Consider the following 20534-nt stretch of genomic DNA (forward strand, 5'->3'; position numbering starts at 1 on the left):
TTTTAAACGATTCATTCAGGATTATCCGTAAACATGGTAGCATCCGCATTAATGTAGAAGTGTTTAGAAACATATTATATTCATGTTTACAATAAAAATGACTCCAAAATGACAGTACATTATTTAACATTAATTTCTATTGGGCTAAAATGTTCATGTAACAACCAAAACAAAGAGCAAATACATCCAACAAATATGTAGTCACAAGCTTGATGTAGTCATTACTGTGCTATACATATGGGACCAAATACTTCACTTTTTACTACCTTAATAAACATTTAAGTGAATTTGTCCCAATAATTTTGCTCCCCTAAAATGGGGGGACTACTGTATGTACAAAAAGTGATATAATTTCTAAACTGTTCACCCGATATGGATGAAAATACCCTCAAATTAAATCTGTCAGTCTGCATTTTAACCTCATAGTCATTGCTTGATTTCAAATCCAAACTGCTGGAGTGCAGAGCCAAAACAAAACAAAATAGTCACTGTCCCAATACTTACAGAGGGCACTGTACAAAGAAAAAGGTTGGTTACCTGGGAACCCGCCGTCTTGACTGCCGACACAGGGAGGAAAGCAGTGGCCACAGGTTTGATGGTCATCTGCTTGTTGATCTCCATGGCAACACCTGGGCCTCCTCCTGGGGTGGTGGTGGGCAGGGAGGAGGTCCGCGTCGAGTTCGGGGAGGACAGGAAGGAGGAGACCATGATGGAAGACCCTCTCTTCAGGCGTTCAGGGTCTGACTCTACCTGGGCCAACGGCAACACTCTGGTGACGGTGCGTTTGATCTGGCCAGAGGAGGTCTTAATGGTTTTGATCCGGACCTTTGGGATGACGGGTGTGGAGGGGGAAGAGGAGGGGGAACCAGAGCCTCTACTGCTGTCCTCGCTGGTGGTTGGGCTGCCGGGGCCCTCTGGCTGTTTGGACTGCAGCCTCCTGGCCACCTAGGATAGAATAGGATAGGATTAACTTTATTGTCCCCGGGCGGAAATTTGTCTGGGACAAATCTGTTGTGGACAGACTGCATAACATAAATGGTACCGTAGTCGTCAATGGAGCATCTGACTCTTCCTAGAGGTTAGTCTTAGACACATAGTACTGACGTATACAAGTAGACAATACAGTAAAACATTTACACACTTGACATATACACAATCCATACCTCCAGAGCTGAGGGGGACTCCTGGTCTGGGGGCTTCTCCGGGACCAGGTCCCTGGGGCTCTCCCTCTCCTTGGCCTCCTTGGGGGCTTCCCTCTGGGTGTGGATGTCAGGGATGGTGGTGAATGAGTCTCTCTGGGTGGTAGGGGGGGACTCAGAGACTACAGAGTTAGTGGTGTCTGATACTGTGGCTTTCTTAGCACTGAGAGCTGCTATAGCAGCAATGCAGGAGGAAAGTTTGGCTGATGAATTGGCTTGTTTGGTCTGGGAGAGACTGGTGGACACAGCCTGGACACAGGGCTCCCCAGCCTCCCTCTCTGGCCCCTCCTGGGTGCGAGGGGCCGTTGTCTCTTTGGCTTTCTCTTCTTCAAGTTTCCTTGATTTAGAGGAGTCGTAAAGGTTCAGACTAACGGTGACCAAAGTCTTGTTGTTGTTTTTATCAAGTTTTGATTTGTCGCAGTCTCCATTGGACTTGTTCGCAGGTTTGGCCGTGCTATGAGAGTCTGCCAGTACGGCTTTTGTGGTCAGCTGCTCCTCTCTCTTGGCAGGTGGTTCTGTCAGAGGGTTTGTCCTAAAAAATGGCAGGGCGCTCTGCTTGACCCTGTCCAGAGAGTCATCAACTTCAATCTTATCGTCATCGTCAAACTCCTCAGCGCTGGAAATGGGACTGAACTGGTTAAAAGTAGAGTGGGAGATGAAGTTGGAGCTGATAGCCAATCCATGATGAGCCTCCACATCTCTCAGAGTCTTATCAGCTCCGTTGTTCTTACTGTACCGGTGGTTAGGTGACATTGACAGGTACCCGTTTTGAAGCCCATTGTGGTTCACCATGGTGGTTGGGTCAGCCTGAACCACCTCCTCTGGTCGTGTGTGTTCTTCACCGCCGGCGTCCATTTTGTGGACATTCTTGACGATGACGCTGACGCCCACGTCTGGAGCTCCAGAGGGGGTGTGTGCCTCGTCCTCGTGGGGGACGCTTGGGTGTTTCAGCTGGCCATCGTGGGGGTCCTCATGGGGGACGCTGGGGTGTTTCAGCTGGCCATCGTGGGGGTCCTCGTGGCCTGACTCGATGGCTGTCTTCGGGTCCACCATGTCTGGGATGTCGAAGGCTGCCAGGAGGTCGTCAAAGTCTGGGGTCTTCATATCGCCCATGTTTTTGGTGTGATGATGCAAGAGCCTGGAAGAGATATAACAAAAAAATACAACTAGTTAGCTAGTACACAAATGAATACACAAACTCATTAAATCTGAATAATATTGTCAACACATAAAAGAAGGGTGAGGAGAACGATTAAGCCTCCAGATTCCACCCATAATGCCATTGGAGTGCTAATGTACATATTTTAAACAAAGTCATGACAAGCATTCATGGTTTTGACTAGGTGGTATACAGCTATGACCGGAAGTGATTTTTTCATAGCAGGTTAGAAGAACTAAATGTAGCTAATTTTCCTCCAACATCGGACACCCCCTAACTTCGGACACTCTCTAGAGGTTGGATGATTAAATCACCGAGCTCAACATTTTAATGGACTCGAAAATAACGGTACATTTTGGGACTGAAGACACGCTTCTAGCTAGTTGACCACAGATTTTCATTGCAGTTTATGTGAGTTAAGTTAGGTTTTGAGAGTTTGCACAACAGCATGTGAAATTTATTGTCAATCAGTGTTGCTTCCTAAGTGGACAGTTTGATTTCACAGAAGTGTGATTGACTTGGAGTTACATTGTGTTGTTTAAGTGTTCCCTTTATTTTTTTGAGCAGTATATATATTAGAGCAGTATATCCACTTAGGAAGCAACACTGATTGACAATAAATTTCACATGCTGTTGTGTAAATGGAATAGACAACAGGTGGAAATTATAGGCAATTAGCAAGACACCCCCAATAAAGGAGTGGTTCTGCAGGTGGTGACCACAGACCGCTTCTCAGTTCCTATGCTTCCTGGCTGATGTTTTGGTCACTTTTGAATGCTGGCGGTGTTTTCACTCTAGTGGTAGCATGAGACGGAGTCTACAACCCACACAAGTGGCTCAGGTAGTGCAGCTCATCCAGGATGGCACATCAATGCGAGCTGTGGCAAGAAGGTTTGCTGTGTCTGTCAGCGTAGTGTCCAGAGCATGGAGGCGCTACCAGGAGACAGGCCAGTACATCAGGAGACGTGGAGGAGGCCGTAGGAGGGCAACAACCCAGCAGCAGGACCGCTACCTCCGCCTTTGTGCAAGGAGGAGCAGGAGAAGCACTGCCAGAGCCCTGCAAAATGACCTCCAGCAGGCCACAAATGTGCATGTGTCTGCTCAAACGGTCAGAAACAGACTCCATGAGGGTGGTATGAGGGCCCGACGTCCACAGGTGGGGGTTGTGCTTACAGCCCAACACCGTGCAGGACGTTTGGCATTTGCCAGAGAACACCAAGATTGGCAAATTCGCCACTGGCGCATTGTGCTCTTCACAGATGAAGCAGGTTCACATTGAGCACATGTGACAGACATGACAGAGTCTGGAGACGCCGTGGAGGACATTCTGCTGCCTGCAACATCCTCCAGCATGACCGGTTTGGCGGTGGGTCAGTCATGGTGTGGGGTGGCATTTCTTTGGGGGGGCCGCACAGCCCTCCATGTGCTCGCCAGAGGTAGCCTGACTGCCATTAGGTACCGAGATGAGATCCTCAGACCCCTTGTGAGACCATATGCTGGTGCGGTTGGCCCTGGGTTCCTCCTAATGCAAGACAATGCTAGATCTCATGTGGCTGGAGTTTGTCAGCAGTTCCTGCAAGAGGAAGGCATTGATGCTATGGACTGGCCCGCCCGTTCCCCAGACCTGAATCCAATTGAGCACATCTGGGACATCATGTCTCGCTCCATCCACCAACGCCACGTTGCACCACAGGCTGTCCAGGAGTTGGCGGATGCTTTAGTCCAGGTCTGGGAGGAGATCCCTCAGGAGACCATCCGCCACCTCATCAGGAGCATGCCCAGGCGTTGTAGGGAGGACATACAGGCACGTGGAGGCCACACACACTACTGAGCCTCATTTTGACTTATTTTAAGGACATTACATCAAAGTTGGATCAGCCTGTAGTGTGGTTTTCCACTTTAATTTTGAGTGTGACTCCAAATCCAGACCTCCATGGGTTGATAAATTGGATTTCCATTGATTATTTTTGTGTGATTTTGTTGTCAGCACATTCAACTATGTAAAGAAAAAGAAAAACTATGTAAAGTATTTAATAAGATTATTTCATTCATTCAGATCTAGGATGTGTTATTTTAGTGTTCCCTTTATTCCCTATACATACACACACACATACACATATATATATATATACACACATACACACACATTTATATATATATACACACACACACACAACACACACACATTTTGTGGGACATGCTGTATATTGTCAAATTAGACTGCGCGACAGACCACACATCATTTAATATCCAACTTTTTACCTAAATTATTCATACTTATTTATTTTTTATTTTATTTATTTTTTTTCACCTTTATTTAACCAGGTAGGCAAGTTGAGAACAAGTTCTCATTTATAACTGCGACCTGGCCAAGATAAAGCAAAGCAGTTCGACACATACAACAACACAGAGTTACACATGGAATAAACAAACATACAGTCAATAATACAGTAGAAAAATAAGTCTATATACAATGTGAGCAAATGAGGTGAGATAAGGGAGGTAAAGGCAATAAATAGGCCATGGTGGCGAAGTAAATACAATATAGCAAGTAAAACACTGGAATGGTAGATTTGCAGTAGATGAATGTGCAAAGTAGAAATATGTTAGTATTAAACTGTTATCTACTTTCTCAAAACATAAGATTAATCTGTAAAATAAACGAGACATTATTTGGTTACAACACTGAAGAAGACGTTGGTGAAGAACCATTTTTAAAGGTCTACAGGAAGGCGCACCAGGCTACGCAATGAAAAGTTGACAGGCAAGTCATTTTTTTTTTACTGAAAGGCTAGCCAACTATCTAGTAAACACTTCGGACACGAGGTTGGTGTCTCTTTTTTGAACCAAATTAAACGGATATATCTTGTAATTGAGCAAAATAGTAAGGTGTCCAATAACTGGAGACTGTATGCCTATAATACGGGAGGTATTTCTTTGCTAAACCGCTAATCAAAAAGCTGATACAGTAGTAGTAGTATTTCCACTGAAATGTCAAACATGCTAATTACTAACCCGTTAGCTAACATTTTTACGACACCAATAATCACAAAATATTGATAGCTCGATCACGAGATAACACTGTTGAAGGTAATATATTTCTTAAACGCTGTTGAATACGCCGATAATAAGGGATGCTACGCTAGCAGGTTAGGATAACTAATGTAGCATGTTAGGATAACTAAATGTAGCATGTTAGAATAACTAATGTAGCATGTTAGGATAACTAAATGTAGCAGGTTAGGATAATGAATGTAGCAGGTTAGAATAACTAATGTAGCAGGTTAGAATAACTAAATGTAGCAGGTTAGGATAACTAATGTAGCAGGTTAGGATAACTAATGTAGCATGTTAGGATAACTAAATGTAGCAGGTTAGAATAACTAATGTAGCAGGTTAGGATAACTAATGTAGCAGGTTAGGATAACTAATGTAGCAGGTTAGGATAACTAATGTAGCATGTTAGGATAACTAAATGTAGCAGGTTAGGATAACTAATGTAATAATGTAGCAGGTTAGAATAACTAATGTAGCAGGTTAGTGTAACTAATGTAGCAGGTTAGGATAACTAAATGTAGCAGGTTAGAATAACTAATGTAGCAGGTTAGTATAACTAATGTAGAAGGTTAGTGTAACTAATGTAGCAGGTTAGGAGAACTAAATGTAGCAGGTTAGGAGAAATAGGTTAAGGTTAGGAAAGGGGTTAGGGTTAGCTGAAATGTTCTCCTAACCTGCTTCGAAAATTCACTTCGGGCTCCCGAGTGGTGCAGCAGTCTAAGGCACTGCATCTCAGTGCTAGAGGCATCACTGCAGACACCCTGGTTCAAATCCAGGCTATGTCACAACCGGTCCCGTGTGGCTCAGTTGGTAGAGCATGGTGTTTGCAATGCCAGGGTTGTGGCTTTGATTCCCATGGGGGACCAGTATGGAAAAAAAAAAAAAAAAAATGTATGAAATGTATGCATTCACTACTGTAAGTCGCTCTGGATAAGAGCGTCTGCTAAATGACTAAAATGTTAATGTAACCGGCTGTGATTGGGAGTCCCATAGGGCGGTGCACAATTGGCCCAGCGTCGTCTGGGTTTGGCCGGTGTAGGCAGTCATTGTAAATAAGAATTTGGTCTTAACTGACTTGAACTTGTTAAATTAAAAAATATACTCCATCTAGTCACAACCAGCATTCAGACATGCAACAAATTCCCTAGTTAATTTGGTTGGCATCCTAAGTATGGTGGTAATGCCTTTCGAGGCCACATGGAGTGCTATTGTACACATTTTAAAACAGAATCACGACAAGCATTCAGCATACGTATTATTCAGACATGGCACATTCTTGACATACAAATCTGGGGAGAATGACTGCTCCCTCTCATTGAAGCCACAGCGGTTCAAGGCCCACCACAGTACTGCAGGCAATTTTTTTGCGTGTCCTTTGAACCGATTATTTTAAAATCGCACACAGAACTTATAAAAAAGAGGAAGAGGTGAAGCGAGAGGTATAACTGGGCCCAAAATCTGGTCTTCACCAGCAGGTGGGATTTATTTTATTTTATTTGCTCACCAAGCAAGTTTTTGTATGGAGGTCAATGAGAGAGAGTGTAGAATTTGGTTAACGAAAAAAATGTAATGACTAATTTGCTACATGTGGCTTATTTGATTGAATATACGTTTTTTTTAATGATTAGGTTGTTTCTAGTGAACTGATATAAGTAGGACATGTGACATCCTGGCAACTTTGAGAAAAAAAAACTTCATATTGAAGTTGTGCCTGGTCGTCACTAGTTACCACAAACACAAAGTCATAAACCCTGCCTATTTCTACAATTTATCTTCTTCAAATTTGATTTTAAACCTAATCATATGCCTAACCCTAACCTTTAATTAAGACCAAAATTCAAATTTTGGGGTTCATGAATTTTTACGATATATTGTGGCTGTGGTAACTAGTGGAAACCGTTGGGCTTGGTGGTCACACGCGTATCTTCCCTCTCATTGGCTAGAATGGTCCCACCTGATCTCGCTTCCTCCCGACTGCCTTCCTATTTTCAAGACATTCATTTTCTTGTTAGAGTGGCCACTTGATTTTCTTGTCAATATAATGGATAATCTGTGGTTATAAGGATAATTTAATGGCAGCCTGTAGTACCCCTGCCGGCCTTCAATTTGAGTTACTCAATGAGAGGGGGCAGCACTGAGCTAGCCTGCAACGCCACTTCCTGGACTAGCTCAAACTACACATGTTAATGTTTCTATGGCTGCATTTAGGCAGGCAGCACAATTCAGATCTTTGTTTCACAAATTGTGGGTGGCAGGTAGCCTAGCGGTTAAGAATGCTGGGCCAGTAACCGAAAGGTCGCTGGTTTGAATCCCAGAGCTGGCAAGGTGGAAAAATCTGCTGTTCTGCCCTTGAGCAAGGCAGTTTAACCCAACCCGGGGAGCAGTTGTTGGTGGTTAATGCGGAAGACACATTTCGGGTTGAAGGCATTCAGTTGTGCAACTGACTAGGTATCCCCTTTCCCTTCTCTTTTGCGATTCCTGTATGCCACATCTTCAATTTAATCCTAGAAGAGGCTGTGTGTCCTCAGGCCTGGAGGGAGGCAAAGGTCGTTCTGCTGACCGCTGCCGAAGAATAGCAAAGCACCCTTTAATGGTTCAAACAGCCAACCAATCAGCCCGTTACCGGTGTGTTTGACAAAAATAGAATTTTATTTTAAAGAAAACTCATTAACAACAGACTTTCAGCATGCTTATAGGGAAGGGCACTCAACATGCTCAGCACTGACTCAAATGACTGATGATTGGCTAAAAGAAATGGATAATAAGAAGATTGTGGGAGCTGTTTTGTTAGACTTCAGTCAGCCTTTGATATCATTGATCATAACCTATTGGTGAAAAAACTTAGGTGTTAAGGATTCACATCCTCTGCTTTTTCATGTATTGAGAGTTACCTATATAATAGAACACAGAGTTACCTATATAATAGAACACAGAGTTACCTATATAATAGAACACAGAGTTACCTATATAATAGAACACAGAATGATCTATATAATAGAACACAGCGTTACCAATATAATAGAACACAGAGTTACCTATATAATAGAACACAGAGTTACCTATATAATAGAACACATAATTATCTATATAATAGAACATAGAGTTACCTATATAATAGAACACAGAGTTACCTATATAATAGAACACAGAATTATCTATATAATAGAACACAGAGTTACCTATATAATAGAACACAGTGTTACCTATATAATAGAACACAGTGTTACCTATATAATAGAACACTCCTTAATGGGAGCCTCTGCTACAACCACAAACAAATTTGGTTGAGTGTGGTGTACCGCAGGACAGCTGGCTTGGGCCCACTGACCTTGAATAAAGCCTGTGTGTCCATGCACGCTGACGTCTCAACAGTATAGACGTCAACTATGACAGTAAAATAAATAACTGACACTCAACATAGAGCTCCAGTCAGTTTTAGAATGGATAACTAGCAATAGGCTGGTGCTAAATTAAAAAAAATAACTACAAGCATTGTTTTTGTGACAAATCCCTCGCTCAACCCTAAAACATAACATCTGGATCTATACAGAATAATGTGGCTATTGAGCAAGTTGAGGAGATTAAACTGCTGGGTGTAACCCTAGATAGCAAGCTGTCATGGTCAAAACATATAGACTCAATGGTTGCTAAAATGGGAGGAGGTCTGTCCATGATAAGGCGTTGCTCTGCTTTCTTGACATCTAAATCAACCAGGCAGGTTCTACAGGCCCTAGTTTTGTCACACCTAGACTACTGCCCAGCTGTGTGGTCAGGTGCGGCAAAGGAGGACATAGGTAAATTGCAGTTGGTCCAGAACAGAGCGGTACATATTGCACTTAGATGTACACGGAGGGTGAATGTCAGTGGTATGCATGTCAATCTTTCCTGGCTCAAAGTTGAGTAGATATATATACTGCAGAGATAGCTTGCAGAGTTCTGTCTTACTATCCAGGTCTGTGCCCAAACAATTTGAGTTTTTACTTTTAAAAATCCACCTTTCCAGAAACAAGTCTCTCACCGTTGCAGCTTGCTATAGACCACCTTCTGCCCCCAGCTGTGCCCTACATGGGGGGCAATCAATTCACATATGGTGTATATGTGACTTGATTGCCCCCCATCTATCTTCAGAGCTCGTGCTGTTAGGTGACCTAAACTGGGCATGCTTAACACCCCGGCCATCCTACAATCTAAGCTTGATGCCCTCAATCTCACACAAATTATCAATGAACCTACCAGGTACAACCCCAAATCTGTAAACACGGGCACCCTCATAGATATCATCCTAACCAACCTGCCCTCCAAATACACCTCTGCTGTCTTCAACCAGGATCTCAGCGATCATTGCCTCATTGCCTGCATCTGTAATGGGTCTGCGGTCAAACGACCATCCCTCATCACTGTCAAACGCTCCCTAAAACACTTCAGCAAGCAGGCCTTTCTAATCGCCCTGGCCCGGGTATCCTGGAAGGATAATGACCTCATTCCGTCAGTCGAGGATGCCTGGTTATTCTTTAAAAGTGCTTTCCTCACCATCACCTTAAATAAACATGCCCCATTCAAAAAAATTAGAACCAGGAAGAGCTATAGCCCTTGGTTCACTCCAGACCTGACTGCCCCTGACCAGCACAAAAACATCCTGTGGCGTACTGCATTAGCATCGAATAGCCCCCGCGATATGCAACTTTTCAGGGAAGTTAGGAACCAATATACACAGGCAGTTAGGAAAGCAAAGGCTAGAAATTTGCATCCTGTAGCACAAACTCCAACAAGTTCTGGGACACTGTAAAGTCCATGGAAAATAAGAGCACCTCCTCCCAGCTGCCCACTGCACTGAGGCTAGGAAACACTGTCACCACCGATAAATCCATGATAATTGAGAATTTCAATAAGCATTTTTCTACGGCTGGCCATGCTTTCCACCTGGCTACCCCTACCCCGGTCAACAGCCCTGCACCCCCCATAGCAACTTGCCCAAGCCTCCCCCATTTCTCCTTCACCCAAATCCAGATAGCTGATGTTCTGAAAGAGCTCGTCCAGCATCACTACTCTGGACGGTTCTGACTTAGAATATGTGGACAACTACAAATACCTAGATGTCTGGTTAGACTGTAAACTCTCCTTCCAGACTCACATTAAGCATCTCCAATCCAAAATTAAATCTAGAATCGGCTTCCTATTTCGCAACACAGCATCCTTCACTCATGCTGCCAAACATACCCTCGTAAAGCTGACTATCCTACCGATCCTTGACTTCGGCGATGTCATTTACACAATAGCCTCCAACACTCTACTCAGCAAATTGGATGCAGTCTATCACAGTGCCATCCGTTTTGTCACCAAAGCCCCATATACTACCCACCACTGCGACCTGTATGCTCTCGTTGGCTGGCCCTCGCTTCATATTCGTCGCCAAAACCACTGGCTCCAGGTAATCTATAAGTCTTTGCTAGGTAAAGCCCCGCCTTATCTCAGCTCACTGGTCACCATAGCAGCACCCACCCGTAGCACGTGCTCCAGCAGGTATATCTCACTGGTCACCCCGAAAGCCAATTCCTCCTTTGGCCGCATTTCCTTCCAGTTCTCTGCTGCCAATGACTGGAATGAACTGCAAAAATCACTGAAGCTGGAGACTCATATCTCCCTCACTAACTTTAAGCACCAGCTGTCAGAGCAGCTCACAGATCACTGCACCTGTACATAGCCCATCTGTAAATAGCCCATCCAACTACCTCATCCCCCATACTGTTATTTATTTTGCTCCTTTGCACCCCAGTATCTCTACTTGCACACTCATCTTCTGCACATCTATCACTCCAGTGTTTAATTGCTATATTGTAATTATTTCGCCACTATGGCCTATTTATTGCCTTACCTCCCTTATCCTACCTCATTTGCACACACGGTATATATACTTTTTCTACTGTGTTATTGACTGTTTGTTTGTTTATTCCATGTGTAACTCTCTGTTGTTGTTTGTGTCGCACTGCTTTGCTTTATCTTGGCCAGGTCGCAGTTGTAAATGAGAACTTGTTCTCAACTAGCCTACCTGGTTAAATAAAAGGTGAAATAAATACAAAATAAATAAAAATATTAACTGAATTACTATTGGACTTTGTGTGAGGTGTTAATGGTACCAAACTGTCTGTACAAGCAGTAGCCTCACAGTTCGGACACTCATAGGTATCCCACAAGACATGCAGCCAGAGGTGTCTTCACAGTCCCCAGGTACAGAACAGAGACTGGGATATGCACAGTATTAAATAGAGCCATGAGTATAGTGCCTTCAGAAAGTATTCACACCCCTTGACTTTTTCCACATTTTGTTGTGTTACACTGTGGGATTAAAATGGATTAAATTGTCATGTTTTTTGGTCAACGATTTACACAAAAGATGGATGTCAACGTGGAAGAAGAATTCTAAAATTTGTAAAAAAATATATATATATATATAAAATAATGAAAAGATGGTTTTCCTCTAGGATTTTGCATGTGCTTAGCTCCATTCCATTTATTTTTCATCCTGAAAAACTCCCCAGTCTTTAATGATTACACACATACACCTAACATGATACAGCCACCACTATGCTTGAAAATATGGAGAGTGGTACTCAGTAATGTGTTATGTTGTATTGCCACCAAACATAACACTTTGTATTTAGGACAAAAAGTGAATTGCTTTTCAGTATTACTTTAGTGCCTTGTTGCAAACAGGATGCATGTTTTGGAATATTTTTAGTCTGTACAGGCTTCCTTCTTTTCCCTCGGTCAATTAGGTCAGTATTGTGGAGTAACTACAATATTGTTGATCTATCCTCAGTTTTCTCCATCACATCCATTAGTCACCATTGGCCTCATTGTGAAATCCCTGAGTGGTTTCCTTTCTCTCCGGGCAACTGAGTTAGGAAGGCCGCCTGTATCTTTGTAGTGACTGGTTTTGATACACCATTCAAAGTGTAATTAATAACTTCACAATGCTAAAAGGGAAATTCAATGTCTGTTTTTTTTACTCATCTACCAATATGTGCCCTTCTTTGCGAGGCATTGGAAAACCTCCCTGGTCTTTGTGGTTGAATCTGTGTTTAAAATGCACTGCTCGACTAAGGGACCTTACAGATACTTGTATATATGGGGTACAAATAGGGTTGAAAAAAGGCAGAAACATTCCAGTAGATTTCCATGGCAAGTTAAGCCCTGGAATTTGGGGAATTTACCTTAAATTCATCAAAAAAAAGTTACCTTATAACAGTGAACCTTTTTTGTGGGATACACATAAGGCAATTCTAGGTCTTGTGGCATATTTTGGTTAAACTATCCTCAATTCAATGGAATTGTAACCCTCTGCATGCACAGTGCATTCTTCCATCACATGTACAGCTGATTCTCAAGATCTTGCACACTAAGGAGATGCTATTGAGCCCACACTACTATACTGTCTGAGCCAAGGACTACATGCTTTCTGGTACGTTTTTATTACAATACTGGGTGGGGTGAATATATTTTATATGACATACATGATTTTTTGCTAACTAGTAAACAGTAGCCTACAGCAAAGTGTGTTTAAATCATTTCTAACTTGTTAACAATTTCTGCTTGTTAGTATTTGCTACCATGTGGGTTTTAGCTTGCTTGAGCCTTCTAACTGAGGAGTGTTAATTCACCTGTTTCCATACATGTTTCATTTTAAAACATGTATCTTACAAAGGAGTTGTTTAATCTAACTGCTTAATTATTTATCTGTACATGGAATTGTATTTGGGTTTTTTACTCATTTTCTTCTAATCTTTACAGGAAAATGCCACAGGCATTATCTGATGTGTGGAGACATTTCACTGCAGCTAATGTAGAAGGAAAAGTTGTGTACATTTGCAAATACTGTGCCAAATCATGTGCATAAAGTTCCCTCAGCGCTCACAACAAGCAACCTCTGACAAAAGTCCCTCTACTTCTTTTCGAGGTGAAAATTATGAATCAGACACCTTATCGATAGCAACAGCTCAAGATGTTTTTCTCAATGGAGGAACGTAGTCAGAGAAATGCTGATGAATGTCTTGCTCGAGCTGTGTATGCAACTGGTTCACCTCTGATGCTCACAGGCAATGTGTATTGGAAGAGATTTCTGAATGTTCTGAAATACATCAAAAAGCGTGAAGACTTATGCCTGAAGCCCATACATGCCACAGCGTACATGTTGGACCCCAAATATGCTGGCAAGAGCATTGTGTATGGTGCAAAGATCAACAAGGCCTATGGTGTCATCACTACCGTGTCTCGCCACCTTGGCCTGGATGAGGGCAAGGTTCTTGGCAGTCTGGCGAAGTACACTTCCAAGCAAGGGCTTTGGGATGGAGATGCAATATGGCAGTTGTGCCAACATATCTCATCAGCCACCTGGTGGAAGGGACTTTGTGGATCTGAGGCTCTTTCCCCTGTTGCCTCCGTCATCCTCCAAATCCCACCAACATCAGCTGCCTCAGAGTGCAACTGGTCCTTGTTTTGGAACACACACAACAAAGCACGCAACAGGCTGACCAATACAAGGGCCGAAAAATGTGCATATATTTCCGTTAATTCCCATATATTCCCGTTAATTCCCACGGAAAGTTTCCACCTCTGAATATTCCCCAAAATGTGCAACCCTAGGTACAGAGATGAGGTAGTCATTCAAAAATCATGTTAAAATGCTATTATTGTCAATGCAACTTATTATGTGACTTTTTTAAGAAAATGTTTACACCTGAACTAATTTAGGCTTGCCATAACATACTTATTGACTCAACACATTTCAGCTTTAAAATGTTGTATTAATTTGTAAAAAAATTTAAAAACATAATTGCACTTTGACATTTTGAGGCCAGTGACAAAAAAAAAAATCTATATTTAATCAAATGTTAACACAGCAAAATGTGGAAAAAGTCAACAGGTGTGAATACTTTTTGAAGGTACTGTACATGGAACTCTCTGTCACCCCGGGTAACTCAAGTTAGCAATAAAAATAGATTAAAAAAACCCCAGATAAAATAGCACCTTCACTGTGAAGAGACTAACATTTTTATATATTTTGTATTATATTACGCATTGCATTAGTGTTATGTATTGCATTATGTAGTGTTATGTACTGCATTATGTAGTGTTATGTATTGTATTATGTAGTGTTATGTATTGCATTACGTAGTGTTATGCATACAATGTATTTTATGCATTTTGTTTTGTTTCATGTTTGGACCCCAGGAAGAGTAATTGGGGATCCTCATAAAATCAGAATTGGGCTGCCTGTCTAAACGCAGCCAATGAGACACCATGTTAAACCGACTTCATTTGGCTTCAATGCGCTATTGAGTCTTCACATAGGAATGCATTGTGTCATGTGATCGATGGCTTGTCCATTCATGTATACAGTCATTGATACAAATTCACTACTTTTTTGTTGTAGAAAATCTCAGACTAATGTGTAAGTAGAAACTCTTTCTGCTCCAATTCCCCTCCCAACTCTCAGTTGCCCAATCCAGGGTTTTTCAAAACCCCTCCTCTGGGATCCCTAGCCGTTCCATGCATTTGAACTATTCCACAGCTGGCACACCTTATTTAACTCGTCAACTAATTATCAAGCCCTTGAATAGGTGAATCAGGTGAGCTAGTTCAAGGCTAGATCAAAATTGTGAAATGTGTGGGAGTCTCTGAGGAGAGGTATGAAAACCACTGCCTTTAATCAAGCCCTCTTAGAGAGGAACAAAGGAAAGCAGAGGTAGGTAGTCAACTAGGCCCACTCAAGACCCAGGACATTCAAATCTGGCCACTAATTTCCTACTGCAATCACTTCATCCATGGAATTAGACTAAATCGCAGTAGCTAATGCCCATTTGAATGTAACAAAATGCAGTGGACCCTCATAAAACCAGCATCCAAATCAAACTCTGTGAATACTCATCAGTTCGAAAAACCAGACTACACTTTTGGTGATCTTCATTCAAATGAATCATTGGCATTTTTCTCTTCTTGTATGTCAGATGACTTCAGACCAAGGTCACTAGGTGTTTACAGAGAATGAATAACATATCTCCAGTGATTATGCTGGTTTGTTATTGAAGGAAACATGCGAGAAGTATACAGTAGCATGCCTACTCAGCGCTAGATGAGCTAGCTTATCATTTTGACCTACTTTATGAATGGGATGGAGACAGATACGGCCTGTCCTCTAAATAGCAAATAACTAGCCAAATTGCTTCATGTACATTAGCCTGTATCTGAAGTATTATAAATAAGTTTACTTCAAACAACCCAATAGCCAAGGACAGTTCGGAGGTGGATGTACTGTATGTATGTAAAATGCTTCTGAAACAAGTAGTACTTTTTGTGTTGTTGTACTGAAATGAATTTTCACAAGAGGAATCCTCATAGGAGATGTGATGGATGAAGACAAAGGGCTACAGATATCATATGGTGCGTCTTTGCGCTGCCTCTTCAGTCTGCACGTAGCATGTAGCCAAGGAGGGCTGCCTGAATGCTTGCTGCCTCCTCGTTAAAATGGATGACAGATCAGTCTGCACACTGCACTGCAGCCCCGGCCACATCCATTTCACCTATTAACATCTGCACTCCCCAGTCTCCCTCCCTGCTAAACCACAAGTGAAATGGCCTCCTCTCCTCCGCTGCAGACAATGAGATAACCAGGCAGTAGTGAACAGAACAAGAAAAGTAGAGAACGAGAGAGAACGAGAGAGACACAAATAGATTTGGAGATTGGAGAAAAGGGGCAAGAGGGAAAGGGAATGGCTGCTGCCGAGCTGAGGTGAGGAAAAGCTGCATCAGAAAAAAAAAGGAAAAATGGCTGCTGCCGAGGAGAGGAAAAACTGCAGCAGAGGAAAGAGAATCGCAGGGCCTAGTGCAGAATACGGCCAATAAAAGCAAAGCTGTCTGACATAGAAAAAAATAATATTTAATGCAGAGAGATGAAGAATACTGTACTGTATACATATTGACGCCCAGTTATATTAACCCCAGTTTCATGTATATGCTGTTCTCACCACCACCCTTTTCAAGTGCACATACAGTACATCTACCTACAGAGTAACTGACATTAGGAAACACAGCAGTAGAAAGAAACATGAAACAGTCCTCACCCTGTGATCTGTAGCCAGCCTGTCCCCAGCCAGCCACTACTGTAGTCACAAAACCACCTTCCTTCCTTCCTGCTACCACACAGTCAGTCAGGCACAACAACCACCCCCCTTTTCCTGCAGAAAAAAAAATCCATTTCCCAAAGCAGGCAGGGCCCAAAAAGAGGCAGAGAGATGGAGGTGGTGTGATCCCGATCAGTCATCCATTTCCTCCTGTCCTGCACCATCACCAGCTGACTGACAATGACCCTGTGCTGTGAGACAGGCCTCCAGAGTTGCAGTCTCATCCCCTCTCCCCTGCCTGAGCACTGCTCTCTCTGCCTCTGCCTTCAGTGAGGTGGCCAGCCCTGCTTAGCCCACAGCCTACACCCTGTATCCCACAGCCTAAACCCCACAGGCCGGACACTAAACCCAGTGTACTGTACCACCACCATACTGTTGGGGATCGATAGTGCCTTTCTGCAGCCTCCTCTGCTAGGCTACAGCCTCCTAGTTTGGCTGCCATTATTAAGCAGCCAGGGAAGCTATCTCTCCCCCTGTAGCACAGAGCCGGCATTGTTCCTCAGCCCTCTGTCTGCTGGCTCAAACCTGTTTCAGCCGGTTCCGGTCACCACACATAAAGCCTGCTCTGCTGCAGTACAGCTACACACACACAGACAGGCAGGCAGAGACACAGCTAGCGCCCACTTCTCAGGCTGATCACAGAGCACTGATACTGCACCATTTTGACCTGAAATACAGCATCTGAATGTGGTTAAGAGATAACAGACGATTAAAAAGGTAATAGTTCTTTGGGCTCAAAACAGAAAAGGTTTGAAGAGATCCTTGTCCAAAACAAATCTGGAATCCAGGTCATTACCCCAGCAACAAAAAACAGCTCGGCCTCGAGAGTACAAACCGTAACATCCTCCTCTGGGTTGTGCAACGGGACAAAATACACACGCAGTTAGAAATCTAACTCTGTTACAGATACAAAACGAGAAGGCAGGAAAAAGGACACATCTCAAAAGCAGACAATAATACAGCCTGAATCCGGATAGCTTATTATGCGAGTCATAACAGTTACGATTCCTGGTCTGGGATGAGGACGTGCCACAACGCTGGGTGAAAATGGAGAGGGAGGAGGATGAAGCAGCCATGACAGAGTAGTAGTAGTAGTGGTAAAACCTTGGTCTATACGTGGCCTGCTTGTCTGCATGAGCCCCAGTGTTTTAGTACAGCCCTCTGCTGAGCTGGTGAGGGTCTCTCCCCCCTCTATCCTCTCTATTCCATGCCCATGGTTCCCTAATCTCTGTCCTAGAGAGGCTGATCTTTGTCATGATAATCCCTGCAGCCTCAGGCAATTGAGCATCCCATCCGTCTGTCTGTGATAAATGACAAGGAAAACAAAGGGCCATCATGATGGCACACACCCTATCCCTGTCACAATACATGCAGACACACACAATATATATCTGATATAGATATAGATATATATATATACACACACACACCCTATCCCTGTCACAATACATGCAGACACACACAATATATATCTGATATAGATATAGATAGATATATATACACACACACACCCTATCCCTGTCACAATACATGCAGACACACACAATATATATCTGATATAGATATAGATAGATATATATACACACACACACCCTATCCCTGTCACAATACATGCAGACACACACAATATATATCTGATATAGATATAGATAGATATATATACACACACACACCCTATCCCTGTCACAATACATGCAGACACACACAATATATATCTGATATAGATATAGATAGATATAAATATAGATATATATATATACACACACACACCCTATCCCTGTCACAATACATGCAGACACACACAATATATATCTGATATAGATATAGATAGATATAAATATATAGATCTATATCTAGATATAGATATATATATATATACACACACACACCCTATCCCTGTCACAATACATGCAGACACACACAATATATATCTGATATAGATATAGATAGATATAAATATATAGATATATATATATCTAGATATAGATATATATATATACACACACACACACACACAAATACTAGGGGAGGAAAAGGAGATTGTGCCATACCCTCGTGATCCCCTGACTCTGATTTTCCACTAAGAGAGGAGAAATCTTCCTGTTGAGGCCTGCTTCATACACACAGAGTCAATCCAGACTAGCAGCCCCCATCCTGCCAGGCAGCCCCCTATAAACAGTGCTGTGCCTCTGCTCTGTGGCTGCAGTAGGTCAGCCAGTCCAGGCGGCTCCCTCCAGACGAAGCCGAGCGCTGCATGGAAAAAGGGGGCAGTGTTCGACAGGCGAATCAGGCCTTTTGTCTATGCATGTATGTGCAGGGTAAGGGGGTGAGGGGACTCTCCAGGCTCTCTCGGCTACGGCAGGGAGCAGCAGCTGGTGCTGGAAGGAGAGGAGAGGAGAGGGGGAAAGGAAAATATAGAAATATGAGAAGAGGGCACAAAAAAAGGATACCAAGAAATCTCCTAAGTCTCTCTTGACCAATGACAAATATAGGCTAAATATTGACTTGAAGAAAACAGGGCCTAGTCTGGTCTGTGCAGAGATATAGAGATATTGTCATCAATTGATACTGATAGGCTACTTACTCAATTGCATAATGCAATTATTTAAATCCATGTTCTTTCTAAGTAATTACAAAGATAAATAGCAGACTATAGGCTAACTACTTTCAAAAGACAGCACATTATTGTTTATGTTATATAACAGATCCTCACAAGGCCCGGGCCTGTACCTATAAAATCATCAACCCAAACCCCAGATTCAGACAATTCATCAACCAACACGTGAACAATAGATTATTACCTACCTGGGTAGTGGGTATGGTGACAGATTAGCACATAGCTGTCTCTCTGCAGAATGTTTTTTTTTTTTTTATATGACAGCAGCTCACTCTCAGACAATGAAGTCATGGGCAGCCCTTCTGTAATAGGTTCAGCACCTTTCCATCAGCAACACATCAAAATGCAAAGGCATCAGACTGCATTTTATCTAAGAGGGGGATATAAACTGCCCTGTTCCAGACTGCTGCTTCCAGATGTTGAACATGTATGTTCATAATGAAGAAAGGCCTATAAATACCCCCACTGCTCTCCGGTGAAGTCTATTCTTTTCTGAGCTGAGCAGAGCAGAGGTTGCCGCTCAGTGCTGCCCACCCCCAAGATTGCCATTGTCACGTGATGAGAAATATTGCCTTGACGCTTGATCATAACGATATCTCAAGTCAACAGATCAGCCATATCTTACCTATTATAATGTAGACAAATCAATATGGGGACCGTCACGTATGTAAGGTCGTACGTATCAGACGTTTATTTTATGGATATACTTTGTTTTGACAAGATGTGATGACGTTGAAATCAAGAACACAGTTTTCTCACACCCAGAATGCATTTCGCGGTCGTTCAAACGTGTAAAAAAATAAAAATAACGCTTATCTTCGGATAAATATTTATTGTCTTGTTTGACGGTGTCATCACCGATACATTTCAAGGAGCATTCGTCACGAGTCTCGTTTTTTTTAATTATTTTTATTTTATTTTTTTAAATCTGATATATTTGATATAAGTGAACTGCGCTAGCTAACTGGCTAGTTTCTTCTTAGAGCTGCATTTATCATCACCTAAATCCATGCAAAGAAATCATCTCGTTATCACATCAGTGTAGCTCGTTAGTTCAATGTCATACTATACTTACCCGCAGCCTCCGTGATTAAAACGGTCGTGAATTATTAGGAATGCTGGCTTTGTGTAACTACAGTAGGAACGTAAATACTCGAAAGTATTTCGTTTTGAGTCTTTGGCAAAAATGTATTTTTGGATAGAGCTGTAGACTTGAGTGACAGTTAATGATGGCTGTCAGTCATTCATGTCATGTTTCAGGACGTTCAGAGTGTATATCAGTCCATCATCACCGTTACAATTGTTCATATTTTCAGCTTGGCAAT

General features: G+C 42.5%; 1 protein-coding gene across 2 annotated transcripts in view; it reads right to left on the minus strand.

The window, feature by feature from the left end:
• Window positions 1-19881, minus strand: part of znf532 (zinc finger protein 532) — a 43478-nt gene extending 23597 nt beyond the window's left edge. The window contains exons 1-4 of one of the 2 annotated variants that reach the window (XM_014138849.3): window positions 19398-19881; window positions 18644-18970; window positions 1164-2337; window positions 538-945 (exon numbers count right to left, since the gene is read on the minus strand). In XM_014138849.3, the coding sequence (XP_013994324.2) occupies window positions 538-945; window positions 1164-2312 (1557 nt within the window). In that variant the 5' untranslated portion in view covers window positions 2313-2337; window positions 18644-18970; window positions 19398-19881. Of the gene's footprint in view, window positions 1-537; window positions 946-1163; window positions 2338-16532; window positions 18041-18643; window positions 18971-19397 lie in introns of those variants that run through there. The other variant, XM_082960568.1, reaches the window with a different exon arrangement.
• Between the last annotated feature and the right edge of the window lie 653 nt (window positions 19882-20534).

The sequence above is a fragment of the Salmo salar genome, chromosome 13 (genome assembly GCF_965601325.2).
Source record: "Salmo salar chromosome 13, fSalSal1, whole genome shotgun sequence".
Taxonomy (NCBI): Eukaryota; Metazoa; Chordata; class Actinopteri; order Salmoniformes; family Salmonidae; genus Salmo; species Salmo salar.